An 18,209-nucleotide genomic window follows, 5' to 3' on the forward strand; every position below is an offset into this window, starting at 1 on the left:
TTACTACAGGGAAACAGAAATAGAAGAGCTCAAGGCTCAGCTGGGACGCATGAGGGAAGACTGGATTGAAGAAGAATGTCATCGTGTGGAGGCACAGCTAGCCTTAAAGGAAGCAAGAAAGGAAATTAAACAACTCAAGCAGGTTATTGAAACCATGAAAAACAGCTTGGCTGAGAAAGACAAAGGCATTCAGAAATATTTCATAGACATAAACATTCAAAACAAGAAACTGGAATCTTTGCTTCAGAGCATGGAGATGGCRCAGAACGGCTCTCTGAGGGATGAGCAGTGTCTGGAGTACATGTGTGGCTCACCTGGGAAGTCGCTAGCGTTGTATTCCAAAATGTCAGACAGCCTAGTCACAGAGGACCAAGCACTGGAGGAGATGGCAGATAGTGGGCTGCTTCTTAGCGAAGACACAGCTAACGGGACTGACTCGTTTGAAGAGAGTTTGACCACCACAACTTCTGACTTGGGTGATCCAGCTCTCTTCAGCTCTGCTGTGAATCAAGAGGTATCTGAAAATGTTCCTGATGAAAAACTAATTGCTTCCCCGGAAGAGGAGGAAAGCAGCAACAACATGGTGGTGGAACAGGCCATCCAGACTGATGTGGTGCCGTATAGCCTAGATGTGGAGCAGCTCATTCAAAACATCTTCAGATCTCAAGATAGCAGTCCTGCAAGCCCACCTTCCATACTAAAGGAACTGGATGAATTTCCTTCTGGATACTTCAGTGATTCTGGTGTAGTAGTAGATTTAACTCCAAGTGATCCAAACTCTGCCATTCTTTTGTCTCCTATGGAGTCTCCATGCAGCAAAGTGGATTGCGGAGTTAATGAAAACCATGTCATGAAAGAACTTGATTTTACAGACCCTCATGATGAAGCTTTTGTGTATGTCAATACTTTCTCTCAGACAGGAATTGTGAAGAGATGCTGGAGTAGCAGTCTCCTTGTAGATCTTCTAGCTGTAGCAGCCCCTGTTGTACCAACTATCATGTGGGCATTCAGTACTCAGAGAGGAGGAATAGATCCCATTTATAATATCGGAGCACTGCTTCGTGGCTGCTGCTTGGTGGCCCTGCACTCTTTACGTCGTACACCCTTCAATATCAAAACCTAAATTCTACTCTATTACCGGGCACCAATTGGCTGAGGCAGAGGGAAAGACGGTTGAGATAGATAGATAGTTCATAAAAAGATATTGTATTTTATGGCAGAGTGCATCATTTTGCTCTTGACTATTTGATTTGCACTATAAATTGGTTCGAAACATGTTCCTTGTTTCAAAACAGAGAAGCTGAACCCTGTAGTTCCACAAGATGTTTTTAACTGGCACAGGCTAGTACTGCTGCCTACAGAAAGAGTCCTGCCTGCTCCCAGCCACGTGTCCCTCCCATGTGCTGGTGTCTTCCATGTTCCACCACATCTGCACAATGAAAAATGATCAGGGGAATAAAGGAGAATTACAGCTAGCACTCTTTTGTGTTTGTCTGCTGAATTAGTTTTAAAGGTCAATCAGCTTCCCTGGCTGTTTCACTGAGCAAATGTACAAAGGCTCTACGCTGGCTCAAGGATGCATAAAGGAATGAAGGGCCGGAGAGGGTGGGAACTTTCCTTAGGCAGCACGAACCTAAAACATTTGTGAAACTACAGTGTTAAGTGACATGGAGACTTGTTTCCACTAAGTGTATCACACATGTACTCTTGAAAGCATGCTAGCGCTTTCCATTTGTAGTCCAAATTGTCAATTCAATTTAGAAAATTCATATTTCCAAGGCAGCTTCCAGCACATAGTTTATGCCCATCTTGTGTAGTGCTCTTTTAAATTACACAATTGCTCGAGCATTCCACTGGTCTTGTGCGTGTAAGGGGACTGTAACCAAAAATGTAAGTTGGTGGGAGTCTTGAATCTTGTTAAAATGATAAATGTGGACATGGATACACTTTGAGTATTAATGTTGTTTTAAGGTCTTAAATGTATTGAAACCTGGTAGTCATTTGAGCCCTGTGAAATACTCTGTATAAATGTATTGTGTATTAACTTATTGGTTATTTAATTGCTTTATTGTAAATTACCTTTATAATCACAAATACAGTAAGCATGTTAAAAATGTGGGAGAGTGTTTTATTGTAGCAAAAGCAATAAAAAGAATATTCAGTTTCCTGGTGGGGATACCACGCAGGCACACACAAAGCGAGGGGAGGAACTGTATGGGGGCATAAGGAACTGTCAGTACCCTAGGAATAGAATTAGATGGAGAAAAACCTAATTACGGCTTCTAGTGGAAGCACCCAGCAAGACAAAAAGGCTCCGTGCTGTCTGCAGCACTGCAGCCACCCCTTCTACCACACCCACATAGCACATTAACAAATTCAAGTGACCTAATCCTTAACCCAGCACGATCTTCTGGAGACCTGTAGGTTTTTATTTCTGCACTCCCAGGAGGGTATCAGTCTTCCTGGCATTTAAGGAAAATACAGAAAGCCTTTTTAACATAGCTGAGTCATGCAGTCTCAGTATGTACTCCMAGATGTACTGTGGCCATTAAAGCACAAATTCTCCATGTCCAAAACTTGAGATCTGTGCATAGATCAGAGAAGGGCAACATGACATGGAGATAATAATCCAGTTAGTCTGGCTCCACACAGACTTTCAACAATACCTCTAGACATTTAAACCTCACCATCCTGCTGTTGTCCCCTGCAGCAGAACAAGTGTAACATTCCCCCGTGCAGCCCAGAGCAGAAGGTGTACAGTGAAGCCTGACAGCACTCATGCATTGCTTTGCAGCTGTTGGGAAGAAGGGAGTTATTAGTAAACTACAAGGGAGCAGGAATAACTAGCCAGCGTGCTGGGAGTATTTAGGACACTCGAGGACGTGATACATACAGATGCTCACAGGAGTGTATTAGTGATCTCTTTCTTACATCCCTGTGATACCTATGTTCTGAAACACTTGTGTTTGCAACAAAGATTTAAGTGGGTTCCTTAAGGATTATAGTAAGGAAATCTAACAGACTATTTGACATATGAACAGCACGAGTCCATGAACACAGCCACGAGAGCATTCTGCCCTCTCTGCCTTATCACCTTCTTTGATGCTCTCATGCACTGTTGGGTCCCTGCTGGCTAGTTTGCCTTATACCACTACCACAATGTATAGGTATCCAAAGGTCACCATTGCTTTAGAGAGGTGTTCTGTTTGGTTAAATCTTTTTTTTTTTTTTAATGCAGATTTTACACTTAACATCAGAACTGTGTCATTCCTAAGTATCTCCCCTCAGGACTGAAAAACATTATGGAAAAAGTCTTATTCCTACTTCAAAATACAGCTGTTCAAGGCTAAGACAACAATTTCTTAGCCCTTCTGTTATCATCTTTATTACAATTTTGGATTTATCTTTTACCTCCACTACTGTTTAAGTGATCTACACTTTGAGTGCTGGTAAAATAGAACATAATTTATGGGGAAAAATAATCTTCAGTTTTAGGAGAGGCATTCAGTTGCAACTGCATAGATTTCTTTTGAAGCAAGCAAGCAACAAAGCAACACAAAGTTCCTTACATTTACGTTTTAAAAATTCAGTGGGTTAAACTCATTTCAAACCATGATTCTGGCAGGCCCCGTTTAGCAGTGTAAGTGTGTTGTTCAAGACATAAGGCACTAACACTAGAATAACATCAGTGTTGCTTCCTGCCCCTAAAAATCTTTCTGTTCACTCATCTCTCAAAAGGTATTTAACTATGCTTGGACTATGTTGATTGTAACTATGTTACAGAGTCCCCATCACAAGATCAATAAAAAAAAACCTTACTCTGATCTCTACTCAAAATTCAGATCACTTCCAAGTCTCCCCCTTTCCTCCTTCATACCGCAAGGATATAGACAGCCCAAGATGTCCTTTGTAAGAAGAGGCCTGAAGTACCAAGCCTGAAGTACCAAGCTCCAGCCCCAGACCTTGGGGAACTGGCCTTTTTAATCTCAATCCACAGGAGGATATCCCAGCAGTTGTAGCAGACATACCATCTTAATTTCTTTTTTTTTCTTTTTTTTTTTCCCCTCCCCTCTAACATTTGGCTCAAGCATTAGTCATGGATCAGCTGGATCCCCACAGTGCTGTACAGAGTAGCTAGAAGGACCATCAGCCTCCAAACAGTTCTAGTCAATAAAAAACCCTGTCTTTTCTGAGTTTAGAAAATGTTCATACCCATACAGCACTGAAAAATCTTGCCTCAAAACATACAGACAGGGAGGACAAGCAGCTCATTGGCTTAGAGTAAAGTAGCAGGTGTGTGCTTAAATTCAAGCTTACAAGATAGCATAGGAACCAAGTCAGCTCCTTCCCCGGCTGAAGCAAAGTCTGTTGATAATCCCATTACACTCTTCCTTTCCAACCCAGGAACAGAAAAGACTTTTTAACATACAGCTTAGAGGTTCCCAACATTTCTGCAGTTCCTAAGCTGCAGAAAACTTTCAAGCATAGGGACTGTCCACTTCCCTGCAAAAGATTCACCTGCACTCTTACCTATGTCCACACTCACAAAACTCTTAACTTCCCCTCCCCTTTCCCCCAAATAACTTAATCATTACATCTCCCAAATTCCAAGTTCTAGAAATGTACTAAAATGAAGGCCGTGTTTTATTTATGTAGTGTCCTACCTGAGTAGAACAAACAAGCATTTTACTTCAAAACCCTTCAGACAGATAAACTGAGCACAGGACATTTCAAATACAAACACTGGTGGCACAGTCGAGAAAAGAATGATTGATTTTCCAGTCGTCACAGCAGGTCAGTCCTGCATGGTCAAGAATAACACTGAAAGCAATCAAGACCAGATTCCAGTAAAGAAAGAAATTGCAAACAGGCTATGTGCATGGAGGGGAAAGGAGGAAGCTATGGCAACATGAAAGAATGGAAACAACTGGATCCAAACATTGTACAAGATCCCTCAAGGAATTCAAAATGAGGAAAAGATTATCAGAGGGGCAACTATATAAAGGTTTAGCAAAATTAGCAAAAATGTTTTGACATCTGCTGAGAAAAAAAAGCAGCTAGTAGGAACAGCTAGTAGAGGAAAGAAGGAGACAGATACCAACACCTGGGTTTTTAATATGCAGGACACTACCTGCAAGAACAGCAGATTCTTATCTTTATGCCAGGACATACAGGAATACAGCAGATGAGATGGGAGTAACTTCCAGAGCAGCAGTGCTCAACGATCTAGACTGGAACTGGGGAGGTATATGGCAGGGAAGAACAGCAAATCAGTGCCAGCATGCAGTGCAGGTGAGGAAATCAACATAAGAGGGCTGACAACGCAACAACAAAAAGGCAGCTAAAACTTTGACATACTTGATGGCTAAAATAAGAAATGCACTTTTATAATGTATTTAGGGTCTGTGTTTCAAATTTTTTACTTACTAGACAATGATTTGTTAGTTTTCAATAAATAGAGAATATTTATTAGCATCTACTTTGTATTCTCCTAGAAACGGCAAGAATAAGCCCTGAACTTTTTTTTAAATACGAGCTGTAGCTTCCAATAAATTTTTATCATAAATAGGCAATATGGATTTCTCTAAATCTACGTTCTCCTGCCCTGTTCTAGTAAAAGCAATATTGAAACAATTGCAACTTGTACTTCACTTCATCAGTGCAGTTAAAAAGACACAGATTTTTTTAAAAAAAATCTTATTCACAGACTTTCTACTTATCTCTCATTATACCATTAAGATATTTTAGAGGTGTTTACTAGGAGCAGGTTTGCCATACAGCTATTTAGAGTCTGCACAGCTGCTAGCCATCCATTCCCAGTTTAACCAGAACAAGTCTGTGCAGAAAGTACACACATTGTAGTTATTTTTATATAGTTAATTTTCCCTTTGTTGCTTTCTAAAACATATTTTAAAATTGTCAAGAAAGCTGTGGCATATCTAAGTTTTTCCTTAGGGCCAAAAGGACTTCATTCAAGCTTGAAAGTTGCTATCAAGTTAGCTGAGAAGCTACAAGACCATCATCTAGGCTCTGCAGCAACAGGACAAGCAGACTTAACATTTTTTAAACTTCTCTCCATCACTGAGGCCATTAAATGTAAAGTTTTGTCTTGCTTTCTCAACAAAACTTGTGTCAGAACCTGCTTACAACTTGGCTAAAACCTCTATTTTTCTAGGGACACATGATCTAGTCAAACAACCTCCAAGCTGCTCTAAGAGCAGCTGGCAAGTTTGCAAGGGAGTACATTTAGCCCTTCCCTTCCTTTTTAAACTTTACTGTTCACTGTATGTCCAGGAAACCAGTGTCAGGGACAGAATTTGCTGTCTTTGCCTATCTTTCACACAATAAAACCCCTTGTATAACCAAATCACAAATTGACAGAAAAATCACATCTGTGCAATAGATGCAGAAGTTGTTCACTGAAGCTCTGGGCTGGACATAAGGGCTACACAGCCTCCCCTCTTCCAGCACACCTTTTCCCCTGGTGAACATCAACTTTTCCTCCTTCACTAGATCACGGGACTGTTGTGTTCTACTGCACATTTACTTTGCACACTTTTCCCAGAGGAATTCCAGTGTAAATACATATTTTAAGCATTTACCTGTATCTGTAAATGACATCTACCACTAGGAAAATGGAATCTGAGGAATGCTCATAATTCAACAGAGAACTTCCACACCAGCTTCATTAACAGGGAGGGCACAAGTGATCTCAGTTATACCACCAAATCACACTACCTAATAAGCACAAAGCAAAGGGATTTTATTTTCCTAACCCTAGCAAATAAAGGAAATTGCGCTAGAAGTACACACACATTTACCAATACAAACWGTGATTAAGACTTGGAGTATTAAATCACTCCCCTATGCTGATTGTTTCAACCTTCACAAGAAGTAAATAGACTGCACCACTGTTGCATAGTGATGCCATTGGGTGTAGCAGTTACAATGTGTTGTAGACAAGCATGGTAGGACACAAAGTTGCAAGTTGCAAAGTGACAAGAAATTCCATTAGTGTCCTCTACCACAGTATGCTCTACCACCAGTAGATTTGAAGAGTTGCAGGTTGTCCACAAGAAGTCATTTTCTTCTTCACAGGTCAATACAATTGCCCATGGAAAACACTGAAGTATTTATAAATACTTTTATAAGAAGGGCAAAACCAGACATTCTTATATCAGGCATGAAGCAAAGGGTTCCTTAAAACTGTTTAATTACATATTTCAGGTAAGCACTGACAATGGAGTAGATTCCCCACCACTGGATATTTACACTCCTTTTCCTAAGCTTGAGCTGTTCATTAAGAGTGTCTCTCAATCAACATCCCTGTTCAATCATTTTTCTTGCAGAGAAGGGTGCTGGAATAGAGCTATTGCAGGAAACATCATTCTATCAAGGCATGATTTTGTGTGTGGTTCCCCCCCCCGCCACATTAAAGATCTGTCCACTAGTAGTTTAAGGTATTTTAGGAGAACTCTGGCTTCCAAGATGACCTGAAGAATGCATTAAAACCGAGCAGTGCATTGAAGTCCTAGAAATACTTAAATCAATACCAATAATGCATATGTTGTAGAGCTGGAATTCTCTTTCACTGGCACAGCCATTAATGCCTGGTTTCTGTTAGGAAAGTTTAACACCAATTTTGTTTTGTTCTTTTTTCATTAGCCTTTGTGCCTCTTTCTCCATTTTCTTTCGTTGTTGTTCTGCTGCTCTCTTTTCCCTTTCTGCTATCTTCTGCTGTCTGCAATTAGAGGAAAAAATAAATTGCTAAAAACAAGAGTTTTCAGTATAGTTATATCTTAAGTTTCTATCATTAAATAGGCTATTATAGCTAATACAAACAGAGCCTTAAAGTCTACCACAGTTAGAATAGTTATTCTTCTTATTGTGATAGAGTATCTGTCCTTTGCTCAGATTAATCTAAGGCAGTAATAGTTCTTCAAATATTTTACCATCTAAAAGCCACTCCATTCTCAAAAATTCAGAATAAATAAGTGAACCAGTGTGAGCATAGGAGGTTATAGGGCTTAGAGCTATTTAGAAAAATCCATTTAGCTGCAAGAGTCACAAAATTGCACTTATCTCCTCAAATTTAGACCAACACAATTCAGATTGCCTAAAATATTGAGTTTTGTCTCCCCTTTGCCTCAAGCAGAGGCATAAATAACTATCTTCTCTGTAATGCAAGTGCTACAAGCACTTTCCTCGTGATCAGATGAGGTACTAACTTCTAATATTCCCTTTCACTTGTCCAGGATCTGTGATGTACTCTACTGCTCAGGACAAATATAAACAATACCCTTTCAGAAATAAAAGCTAAAGAAAGAAGTTTTCAGCTGTGTATCCTTTAAGCATYATTTCTTATCACTGCTATCAAAGCCCAGATATTACTATCTGCCAACTCAAAGGATCTGTCTACAGAAGTAGTTTTCGATCATAACAAACAGATAGCTGACTAGAGAACCAGATTGTGCTCACTTTATTTGCCCCCCTCCAGCTAGAACTCATCATTGGGTGGCACGGGGCAGCAAGTGGATCAAGTGACAGATTGCAGCTCTCTCCTGTATTTCATAAGCAGTAATAAAATAGTGCAAGGAGGTCAATCCTGATCTGGATTCAGTTCATTAGATATATGAAAAATTTGCCAGGTTGCTTGCAAGATGGCTTAAAAATAAAAGTGAAGCTTGAATAATTTGAAAAGGTGACATTTAACACAGACTCAGTAAGAATAAAAAAGTCATTAAAAGAAAATAGATTAAAAAAATCTAATGGAGGAGGCAGTTAACTTTTAACATTAATCTAAATTAGCAGTGTATTTCCACTTGAATGTGCAATACACACACAGAATTAGAAATCATCATCACTTAAGGCAACCTTCTTCGCAGATTCCCAACCATGGACAAACTGGGCATATGAAACTTAGAAATATTAGCAGTATAAAGACTACATATGAGGAAAGCAGTGGAGGGAGAAGAGATTACACTTATTTAAYAGCTTTGTGGCTTCCAATAGTTCATTAGTAATGGCTACAAGTTTTCCTATACTCTATTAAGTTGCTCTGCTCTTATGGAGGGTCATTTGCATCAAGATCTAAATCTACAGGCATGCGAGCACCTAATTGCCATTCCCACTGAAGTCAATAGAAGCCCAAACATTTTCTGAGAACATGACCTGCTATTCTGCATCCCACCAGAAGGCCAGCCATCTCCAAGGCAGACAGTTGCCAAGACTGTCAGTCTATCATGCAGAGTAACATATTTGCCACTCCACAGCAGCAGATTTTCTTATGTCCCATCCACATCCAAATTGATGCAGTAGAAGAGGTGAAGAGGCTACATATGCAATCAGGCATGTAGAGACAGTGGAGTTTCATTAAAAAACAAAACAAAAACCAAAAAACACACACAGTGTTAAGCAATGCCACTCTTCATTTGTTTTTGTGAAGTGAGAGAAGTCATAGCAGATCATTATTTCTTCCATAAGCTGCAGACCACAGGGCATTCCTCTGCACGGAGATTCCTCTAAGTGGTTTCTATGCCCTCTGCTGGCTGAGTAACGTTACTGGACTTCAGTTACACCCAAATGAGAAGAGAGACCTTCACCACACCTCAGATACAGGAACCGAAGTCCCTATTCATTTAGTGTAATGCATGGTAACAGAAAAGAAATGCTTATAAAGAGTTTACCATAAGTAATTACCTTTTTGCTACCATTTTACTTAGCTGATCATTATCCAAAACACCGACTTCCATTCCCAACTTCCTACTGTTTTCAACATAAAATTACTATCTTTCAGGTTCAGGAAGTTTTCATTTCTCAGTAAAGTGCCTGTAATGAACTACATCCACATCTGGTTCACTTCTGGGAGGGGGATTCCAGAGCAAGGAGTTCAGCAGAGTTAAGACAGAATGACGTAAGTTGCTTAAAGCAGAAAAAGTATTCACCACTGATGTTAATCTTGCTTTACATTCATAACATGAGTTACATCCAAAAAACTAAATCTTTCATTGGTTAACAGAGGTAGAACACTAATTATAAAGTACAAACTGTATAAAATTATAATCAGAATGCAGCAGAAAGATGTTCTTGTCCCCATGTGTTTTGAATTACTGTATAATTCTGAATAACTGAGATGAATGATTTCTTATAACTTACTCTTTCACTTCAACAGAAAAAAAGCAAAAAAAAAATTCATACACATGCTATTTTACACATAACTGCTTATTAAACCAAGGAGCAACTAGCTTAACTGTTGTTCCTGCTGGAAAAAACCTTCAATGGTATTAGAGAATCTAAGGGCACAGATAGATAACTACTATTTGTAAAACCAATTTATTTTTTTTTAAACTAACTTCAATTAATTCTAAAGAAAATGAAAAGCCAGCTTATCGTCTACCACACTGATTCACCCATTGACTAGAAGAAATTTCAGTGCATCCAGCCCAGACTCTGTTCTGAAGAAAAGCAGACTACACCCACTTCTCAGGCAATAGTAGTCTACTCCTAAGTCTTGTCTTTGCTAGTGTTTACCTGCATGCTTTGATTTCCAGGAAGCATTTGGCCATGCTTTTTTCAACTACTATATATGTATTAAATCGCCAGAGAGAAGGCCTTAGGATACAGCCTTTCTGCTATTTAAGAAGCCACAGCCCATTTTAGTATGATTAATCACTACTCCTTTACTACACAAAGAATTATTCCAATCCAAGACACTTTTGAATACTAACCAGGCACCAATAGGTACCTAGACATACCTACCTAATGGAGATCCTCATTTTATTTATTTTTTACTTAAAAAACACACTCATTCCATTCTTGAGGAGCACTGCTGGAGTGAACTTAGTATTAGCATTCTCTGGAGGGTTAGGCAGACTTGTACAATAATTATCAGTCTAAGAGCTTCAGAGCCTTTCATAGGCCAAGATGTTTGTCTTTTAGCATTAAGAACAGACTTGAGATCTCCTGCTGAATACAGTCTGTTGAGGACACAGCCAGGCCTGTCAAGTAACATGAACTCTTGCATGTTAAGTGTCAGAAGTCAAATACACCACAGGTCTCTACTCCAAGAGAGATCCTAAACCCAGAAGATACTTCCTATTGCTCTTGCTAAAAATCTGCCTGCATTTTCCTCAGTCACAGAAAAATGCAGTAATCTGAGTAATGTGTCATGGACTAAACAAAGCTTTTACTTCACAGCTGGGATACAACTCACAGTGATCAGTTGTACTGAGGCAGCCATTCATAGCTGGCCAAGATGTCATACAGATAGCTACAGTTCTGATCATGCTCTTGCTCTGTTTACTTGAAATATCTGCACATGCATATACAAACACATACCCGTGYGTGTGTGTGTATATATATAATCTCCACACATCCCTGCTAAAACAAGTAGAGAATTGCCCCCCGCCCCGCCAATAACGGAAAGTTTACCACTTGAGCTGAAGACTTTTAATAGTAAAAATATGCCAGACTGAAATATTTAGAAGAGCTTCAACCAAATAAACTGACATTTCCAAAAACAAAGCCTGGGTGAAACCTCACTGCTATTCCTACATAAAACATCTCCAGAAGTCTAAATCTGAGTATCTCTCAGTGCACTAGAGCATGAGCCTAGCACTTGGGAAACAATATGCCTTTTGCCACCCCATAAAAGTCCACAACACAGATAAATTTTATACTCCAGATATAAATTGGCACATGCAAATACCAGCTTTTAGTAGCTAATTTTTATATGACAAGTCCATGCCTGGGAAAGCTTGAGTACTTGTTTTTATAATCTTAAAACAATTAAGCACTTTTAATGTAACATAGGGCAGTTTCAGTAAAATAGTGTGGAATCCATAGTTAGCAAAAGTAGTCGTAGTTCATTTTTCAATTCAAAAAATAAAAAAAAAAGGGGGAGGTTGTCATTGATGCACCAGACAAAGAAAAATGAAAGACATACTAGGGTCAGTGTATTGCACTTTAAAGATCATACTGAGCCTGTTGATACTCCTCACAGAAAAAAAAAAAAATACTATCCCCAAAGGCACCCCAAAGGCATGTCATTCAACCATATCACATAGTTTGTACTTCTGTGATACATTAGTGCAAGACAGAACCTGAAAAATTTTCAGTATTGGGAGAAGGAAAATAATAAAAATATATATATATATATATATAGACTAGAATGTGCACCTGAAAGTATCTGATTAGGTTCGCAGAAATACTTGCATTACAGACCCATTTTCACAAGCTGCTGCCAAGCAAGTTTGACAGCATCAGAATTAGTTGAGTTTATTTTCATTAATTCATCAGAAGCTTGCTAGTGACTTCCCTTTCCTCTTACTCTACTTGTTGAAATAAGTAAATTTCTCATATAATGTTACAATAAATAGTTCAACAGAATCCTCTTTCTGCAAAATTGTTTTCTTAAAAATTCACAGTTCTATAATGACTTTTTTAATATATCATGTCCTTATTTCACAGTTGTCACACTAAGGCCACAAATTTATGATTTTGGGGGCAAAGTGAGAGCAGTTAAGGATGTTGGAACCATCTGATGCAGGTTATCTGATCACGTAGCAAGCAATTAAAATTTGATAAAACCTTGAAGTGAAACTTAACTGCCAAGTGGCAAGAACAGGATACAAGAACAGAGGTATTCACACTAATTTTGTACAAATCATTGATTTTGCATATAAGCATTATAGGTGAGCTAAGTTAGCTAGAAAAGCATGGCACCTGTGGGGATTCCAAGAATATATTTACTTATCACTTCTTCTAGCCTCAACTGCTTTTTAAGTTGACAGCACATGGTTATGATCTTTAAGGGCATCCAGTGGTAAGTATTTTACTTAATCAAGTTGAAACATGCTATTTGTATATAGTGAGTTTCTTAAATTTATCATTCCCAGTTTTAGTAATTCTCAGGTTTTCTCCACTATTTGAGATGCTAAGTTAACTGCATTAGATATAAAATGTATTCTGCAAAGCAGTAGTTACACTGAGACAAGATACATAAAAATCATTTATCTTAAGAATTGTTTAGCCTTTCCTAGCACTTATAAAAAAACATTACTACAAACAAAACTATAGCCGATTCTCCTGCATGTAAAAGTTTACATGGAAACATAAAAGTCTAACACACAGCAAAGTTAAGATTATTATATCTTAACACTGGAAAAAAGTTATACTGTGTTACTCTATTTTCATTTACCTAAGAACTTCTTCTGCCTGCCAGGCAGCATCTTCTTCTTCTTCCCAAGCATTAGTATTTTCTTGCCAGGTATCCAGGTCTCCCAGTTCAGGCTGAAACAAGACAAAAAAGGCTCTATAAGCACATGCAGGAAATCTCAGATAAAAACACTTTTGTTTTTAACCTTGAGGCTTAAGATTTCCAGAAACCTTTGACATATGACAGTACTTCTGAGCTTATCATCTATGTGTTTTCCCATGTTCCAGTAATGACTTTTTTCAGCTTATTGCTGGTATAGCTTTTTGGATTCTTCACAGCTGGGGAAGGATGGATGGAAGTACTGAAATGCATTTTTAGGAAGGGGAAGATAAGTTGAGCAGATAAGCTAAGCAAATAATTTAAAAGATTTCTGGAAGTTTCATGGACAAACCAACATGTATATCCACTGGTTTGTCCTTCCAGTATTACTTGAGYGCTGTTGTTACTCACAAGTCCTTTTCTAAATTATTTTCATTATGAAAATAATTCTAATTCTTATTCTAAGGCTGTGTTATGACTATTCTGCACTGCTTCGTGCCTAGACCCTTTTGCGCACCATGTTAATATGACGCAATGTTAAAAAATGTTCTGCGGCACCTTGTTCAGAGGCAAAAAGTTTAAAATCTTGGACATATTTTTAAGGAAAGAACATACAATGAAGATGGAAAGATAAGCTGAAGGCCTTATTACAAGAAAAAACCTTCTACTCATGTTTAGAACTTACTAAGCAAAGCCCCAAAAGTTTACAGTCCACTGTTATAGGAGGTTTGCAAATACACATGTGTTTAGGAGGCTTCCTACCATTTTATCCCCTAATCTGACAAGCTTCTCAGTAGAGTAAGTTAGTTAGGATTAGCTACTTTTTTGCTTTGAACCAAACGTTCAATTTTAAAAGCATTTACAACATTCCACAGCTATTCTCCCACTCCCCATACACCAGACCTCTTTTCTCCTAAGGTAATTCACCTGTCAAATGAAAGACCAGTATTTAGAGCATACTTACAGACTGGTGAATAAAAGGAATATCTTGTGTAGCTGCTAATCTGCTAGAGAATCCTGTGTTTCCCTCTGGGATCCCAAAATTTAAAGGCTCTCGTTTTTTAATAACTATCTGAAAATATTCAAAAAAAAGGAATGAAAAGAACTGAGTTAGAGCACTGCACAGATTCCTTGGTGATCAGATACTCTGCACTTATGAAGGTACAGCTACACAACTCTGTACTGTGTCTCAAATCTGCTCAGGTCCCAGAAGCTATACAGCTAAATCAGCTCATAAGTAGAAGCCGCCAAATGCAAAAGGAACCTAAGACTACCCTTTGGCTTCATCCCCCCTATCCCCAAGCCAGCTTTATCTCAAGTGACATGGAGACCTATGACTGCATCAAGACAGAGAAAGGGCAGAAAGAATGAAAAAATCCAATAGCCACATCTCCCAGCATTGGTATGATTTACCAATGACATATTCCCCTGAAGAAATCTGGTCTCCATGATATTTAAGGGTAAGATATTACTCTTGAGGATAGCGCTGTCCAAACAGCCATACTGCTTTGGAACATGAGCTATCTCAGGTACACAACAGTGCTGCTGTGCAGATAATCTGAGTTTCAGTAGACAGAAAGTAACTCACTACAGCATCAACTGGTTCTGTATTGGTTTAGCTGAAAAATATGCACTAATGCTTCTCCTGAAAGGCTAATTCGTAAGTTTAATATGGTTGCTAAGATCATGAATCCCTTTTTTGTCTTAAGCTCAAAATATGAGCTTACTCATTTGCTTTGTTTAGTCTCCTTTAAGTCTGTGCTGCTTCCAAAAGCAGATCAATTCCACTGACTGTACAAACATCTAGACATTATAGATATGAGCAGTAACACAAGGAGATTTCACCTCAGACCTTGAAGTTCATACTGAGCCCACCCACTGCAAAACTACAACCACAAATTCAAATTTAAAGGTGGTAATGGGGCAGAGTTGGAAGGCATGATCTTTAATATGTCTGCAGTCAATCCTAGAGATGTGTTTAAACTAAACCAAGTATATAGAATTTAAGCAGCATGGACCTTTCTTGAGTTTTGGTTCTGTATCTGAGGTTCAATCTGTTTAGTGAAAAATGTCATAAGATACAAAGGAGAAGTCTACCTCTTCCCCACCCCTTCTCCACCCCCCAGATTTTGCAAGATCAATATCCTAAGAAGAATTCAATCCACAGAATTCTGCAGATCCTGAATCTACAGAAAACTGACTCCAACATCATCTCCAGTTCATAGGATCACAGGATCTCTAGTTCAAGCACCCGCTCAAAGCAGGGTCAGCTTGGAGGTTAGACCAGGTTACTCCAGGCTTTATCCAGCTGGGTCTTGAAAACCTCCAGAGATGGAGACTGCATGACCTCTCTGGGCAACCTGTTTCGATGCTTGACTGCCTTCATGGTGAAAAAGGTTTTCCAGATGATTCAAAGCCACACAAAACCTAAACTTGTAACTAACATATGTTTAATTAATATTTGTTTATAGTGTTAACACTGTTGTGGAGATGTGCTTGTGCCTTTTCTTGAAAAGAAAATCAGATCTTTGAAGAGCAAGCTATTCTGAAACATCAGCTCCCTAACACCACTCTCCCAATACAGGTTGGTGAAACAAGCAAAATTCTGTTTTCTTGAACAGCAGTACAGCTACCTCAAACTTCTGTAAGTGCAGGACCTGGAATGGCTCTCTTCAAACAAAGGAAATGCATGTGCACAAGTATCTTCTTTCAATGGTACTATTTTCAGAATTTAAGTTGACATGAGGGTTCTTAAAGTTCTTCCCTGTATTTCCAGACCATTCAGACTATGAAGTGCCTCAGAAGTTTCCAGGAACATTAAGACCAAAGACGTAAATGTGAACTAGCATCACATATTGAAAGACCTCCAAGAGTCAAGATTTGCAATTGGACTGTTAGGCTAGACATCAACATCTAATCTCATTTCAGGAGGACAGTTTAATTTTGCCCAAAGCATCTATTTTATGATTTACTTACAACTTATTTTAAAGCAAAGAAAACACTCAATAAGTATGGTTGAAAGCTCAATACCTACTTTTTGAGTTTTTCTTATAGTTGGTGTCATGTCTTTGAAATAATCAGGTTCCATTTGTTCCAAAGTATTTTGCTGAGCAGCCACATTACCATTCCCACCTTCAATCTTCACACTGGTAGGTGCGTCTTCATCCCATGAAGACCAGTCTTCTACTTCTGGCTAAACAGAAGTGAACAATACAAGTTAATATTATTTGCAAATGAAACCTTGTCTTATTACATATTACTGAGACAACAGGATTGGTATAATCACTCTATTAAGTCACCTACAACTTTAGCAATTACCTGTTTGGGAACAGATGAATAATCCACTGTGGTTGGCAAAGTTATCTGGTCTCCACTTAACTTTCGCCCTCTTCCAGACCTGAAAGAAAAAAGTAGGATTCCTCCAAGCTCTGAAAACATGAGCACTAAGTTAAAAAAGAAAGGAACTCTGAGAACAGAACTACTGAAAGTAGTCATGACTAAATCATTAAGTGCTTAAACTACCTCAGTATTACATACTGCCAATAAGAGTCTTGCTAAAGTCTCTAAAAAGGAATTTCATCAGCAATAAGAGTTTAAAGGAATGCTCATAAGAATTTTGAAGTGTGATTTACTTTTCATATTTCTTACAGAGACTTGATTTGCATAACAGTTTGAACAGAGACAAGTTAGTTAATTCAGTTATTTATCTATAGTCAGGTTCAATTTTTAGATTGTCAGTGCTTAAGAAGCAAACACTGTTCAAAGATAACCACTTCCACTGGAAGCTCTCTGGGAAATATTTCTACTGGTCTTAGATGTTAAGCTGTGTTTTACAAGTCATGTTCTGAGCTTCTTGATTTGAAAGTTCCTCTAAAGCACTTTCTCCTTAGAAGTCTAAGCAGAGGTAGCACAAAACTATACAAGTCCACAGCTTCAGTTCAATACATGCTTCTACTTATTTAAAAAAAATACTGTTTCAATGAAGGTGTTTCAGCAATTGTATCAAATAATTTTAACTGAAGACAAACACTTGTACATTATAAATAAGACACTTCGATATTTACTTAATGGCAGCGTTCAAAGATTACAATAATAATTAAAACATATTTAGTTGACATTTGCTGTATTTTAAATCCCTATGACACAAGGGAATGAAATTCATAGTGACACTCCCATGTTTTCCCCAAGAAGCATAGTGTCCTATAGCAAGACAGGCAGATAACTGGCCTTATTCAACTTGGAAAAGTAAGATTTATTTATTACTACTGAGGAAAATGCATCAAGGAAACTACAGTTTGGAGTGTGTATTCGTTATTTTTACTATTATATAACATTCTACCATCAGCTAAGAACAATTCAATCATTGCAGTCTCTACTGCACATTGGTGAGTAATTAGATATCATTTTTCCTACTCAAAGTCCAATAGATGTCTTCCTTATGAGAGATCAGGTATTTATGTTAAATTTTTCAAGCTTTATGTAATTAACTCCAGTCAATTGAGAAATTATTCCTTTCAACTGAAAAACAACTCAGTTTAGGGGTAAAGAAAGGTGAAAGCCTTCAACATAATTTCATAAATTGATTTCTGAAAATCTTTATAGTAATATGGATCTAACTGGAAAGGGTGCCAATACAGACTGACCATCCATTGAAAATTTCCAGCCTTAAACATAACTACGATTTTTCTTTATAATATCTTAATCTAAAATAAGGAAGCACCTTAGTACTGCTCAAATTTCTTTTCACCTTTTCCAAACAGGAAATATTGAAAAGGCAGAGATGAGGAAAGACAATTATAAGTCACACAGAAATACTTCTGCCTTGAAAGCAAAAAAGAGAGAAGTTACACTTCACTCACAAAAAAAGATTCCAAGAGAAGGGGAACCTTATGTGCTTCAGGTTTAAGACTGTAACTTACAGATGTCTAACAATCTTGAGGCAGCTTTAAAAAAA

General features: G+C 38.2%; 2 protein-coding genes across 11 annotated transcripts in view; one reads left to right on the plus strand and one right to left on the minus strand.

The window, feature by feature from the left end:
- The window catches only part of SYBU (syntabulin), a 46,694-nt gene extending 40,040 nt beyond the window's left edge, over positions 1 to 6,654 (plus strand). Inside the window, exon 5 of the mRNA XM_026064226.1 lies at positions 10 to 6,654. Within this exon, the coding sequence (XP_025920011.1) occupies positions 10 to 1,123 (1,114 nt within the window). The 3' untranslated portion in view covers positions 1,124 to 6,654. The remainder of the gene's footprint in view (positions 1 to 9) is intronic.
- A 542-nt stretch (positions 6,655 to 7,196) lies between these two features.
- Positions 7,197 to 18,209, minus strand: part of EBAG9 (estrogen receptor binding site associated, antigen, 9) — a 20,397-nt gene continuing 9,384 nt past the window's right edge. For 7 of the 10 annotated variants that reach the window (XM_026064232.1, XM_026064230.1, XM_026064231.1 and 4 more), the window contains 5 exons: positions 16,574 to 16,652; positions 16,290 to 16,448; positions 14,220 to 14,327; positions 13,199 to 13,290; positions 7,197 to 7,741 (listed from right to left, as the gene is read on the minus strand). In XM_026064232.1, the coding sequence (XP_025920017.1) occupies positions 7,621 to 7,741; positions 13,199 to 13,290; positions 14,220 to 14,327; positions 16,290 to 16,448; positions 16,574 to 16,652 (559 nt within the window). In that variant the 3' untranslated portion in view covers positions 7,197 to 7,620. Of the gene's footprint in view, positions 7,742 to 9,171; positions 9,333 to 9,431; positions 9,631 to 9,698; positions 9,922 to 13,198; positions 13,291 to 14,219; positions 14,328 to 16,289; positions 16,449 to 16,573; positions 16,653 to 18,209 lie in introns of those variants that run through there. The other 3 variants (XR_003253261.1, XM_026064236.1, XM_026064234.1) reach the window with 3 other exon arrangements.

Source organism: Apteryx rowi, unplaced genomic scaffold (genome assembly GCF_003343035.1).
Source record: "Apteryx rowi isolate R43461 unplaced genomic scaffold, aptRow1 scaffold_211, whole genome shotgun sequence".
NCBI lineage: Eukaryota > Metazoa > Chordata > Aves > Apterygiformes > Apterygidae > Apteryx > Apteryx rowi.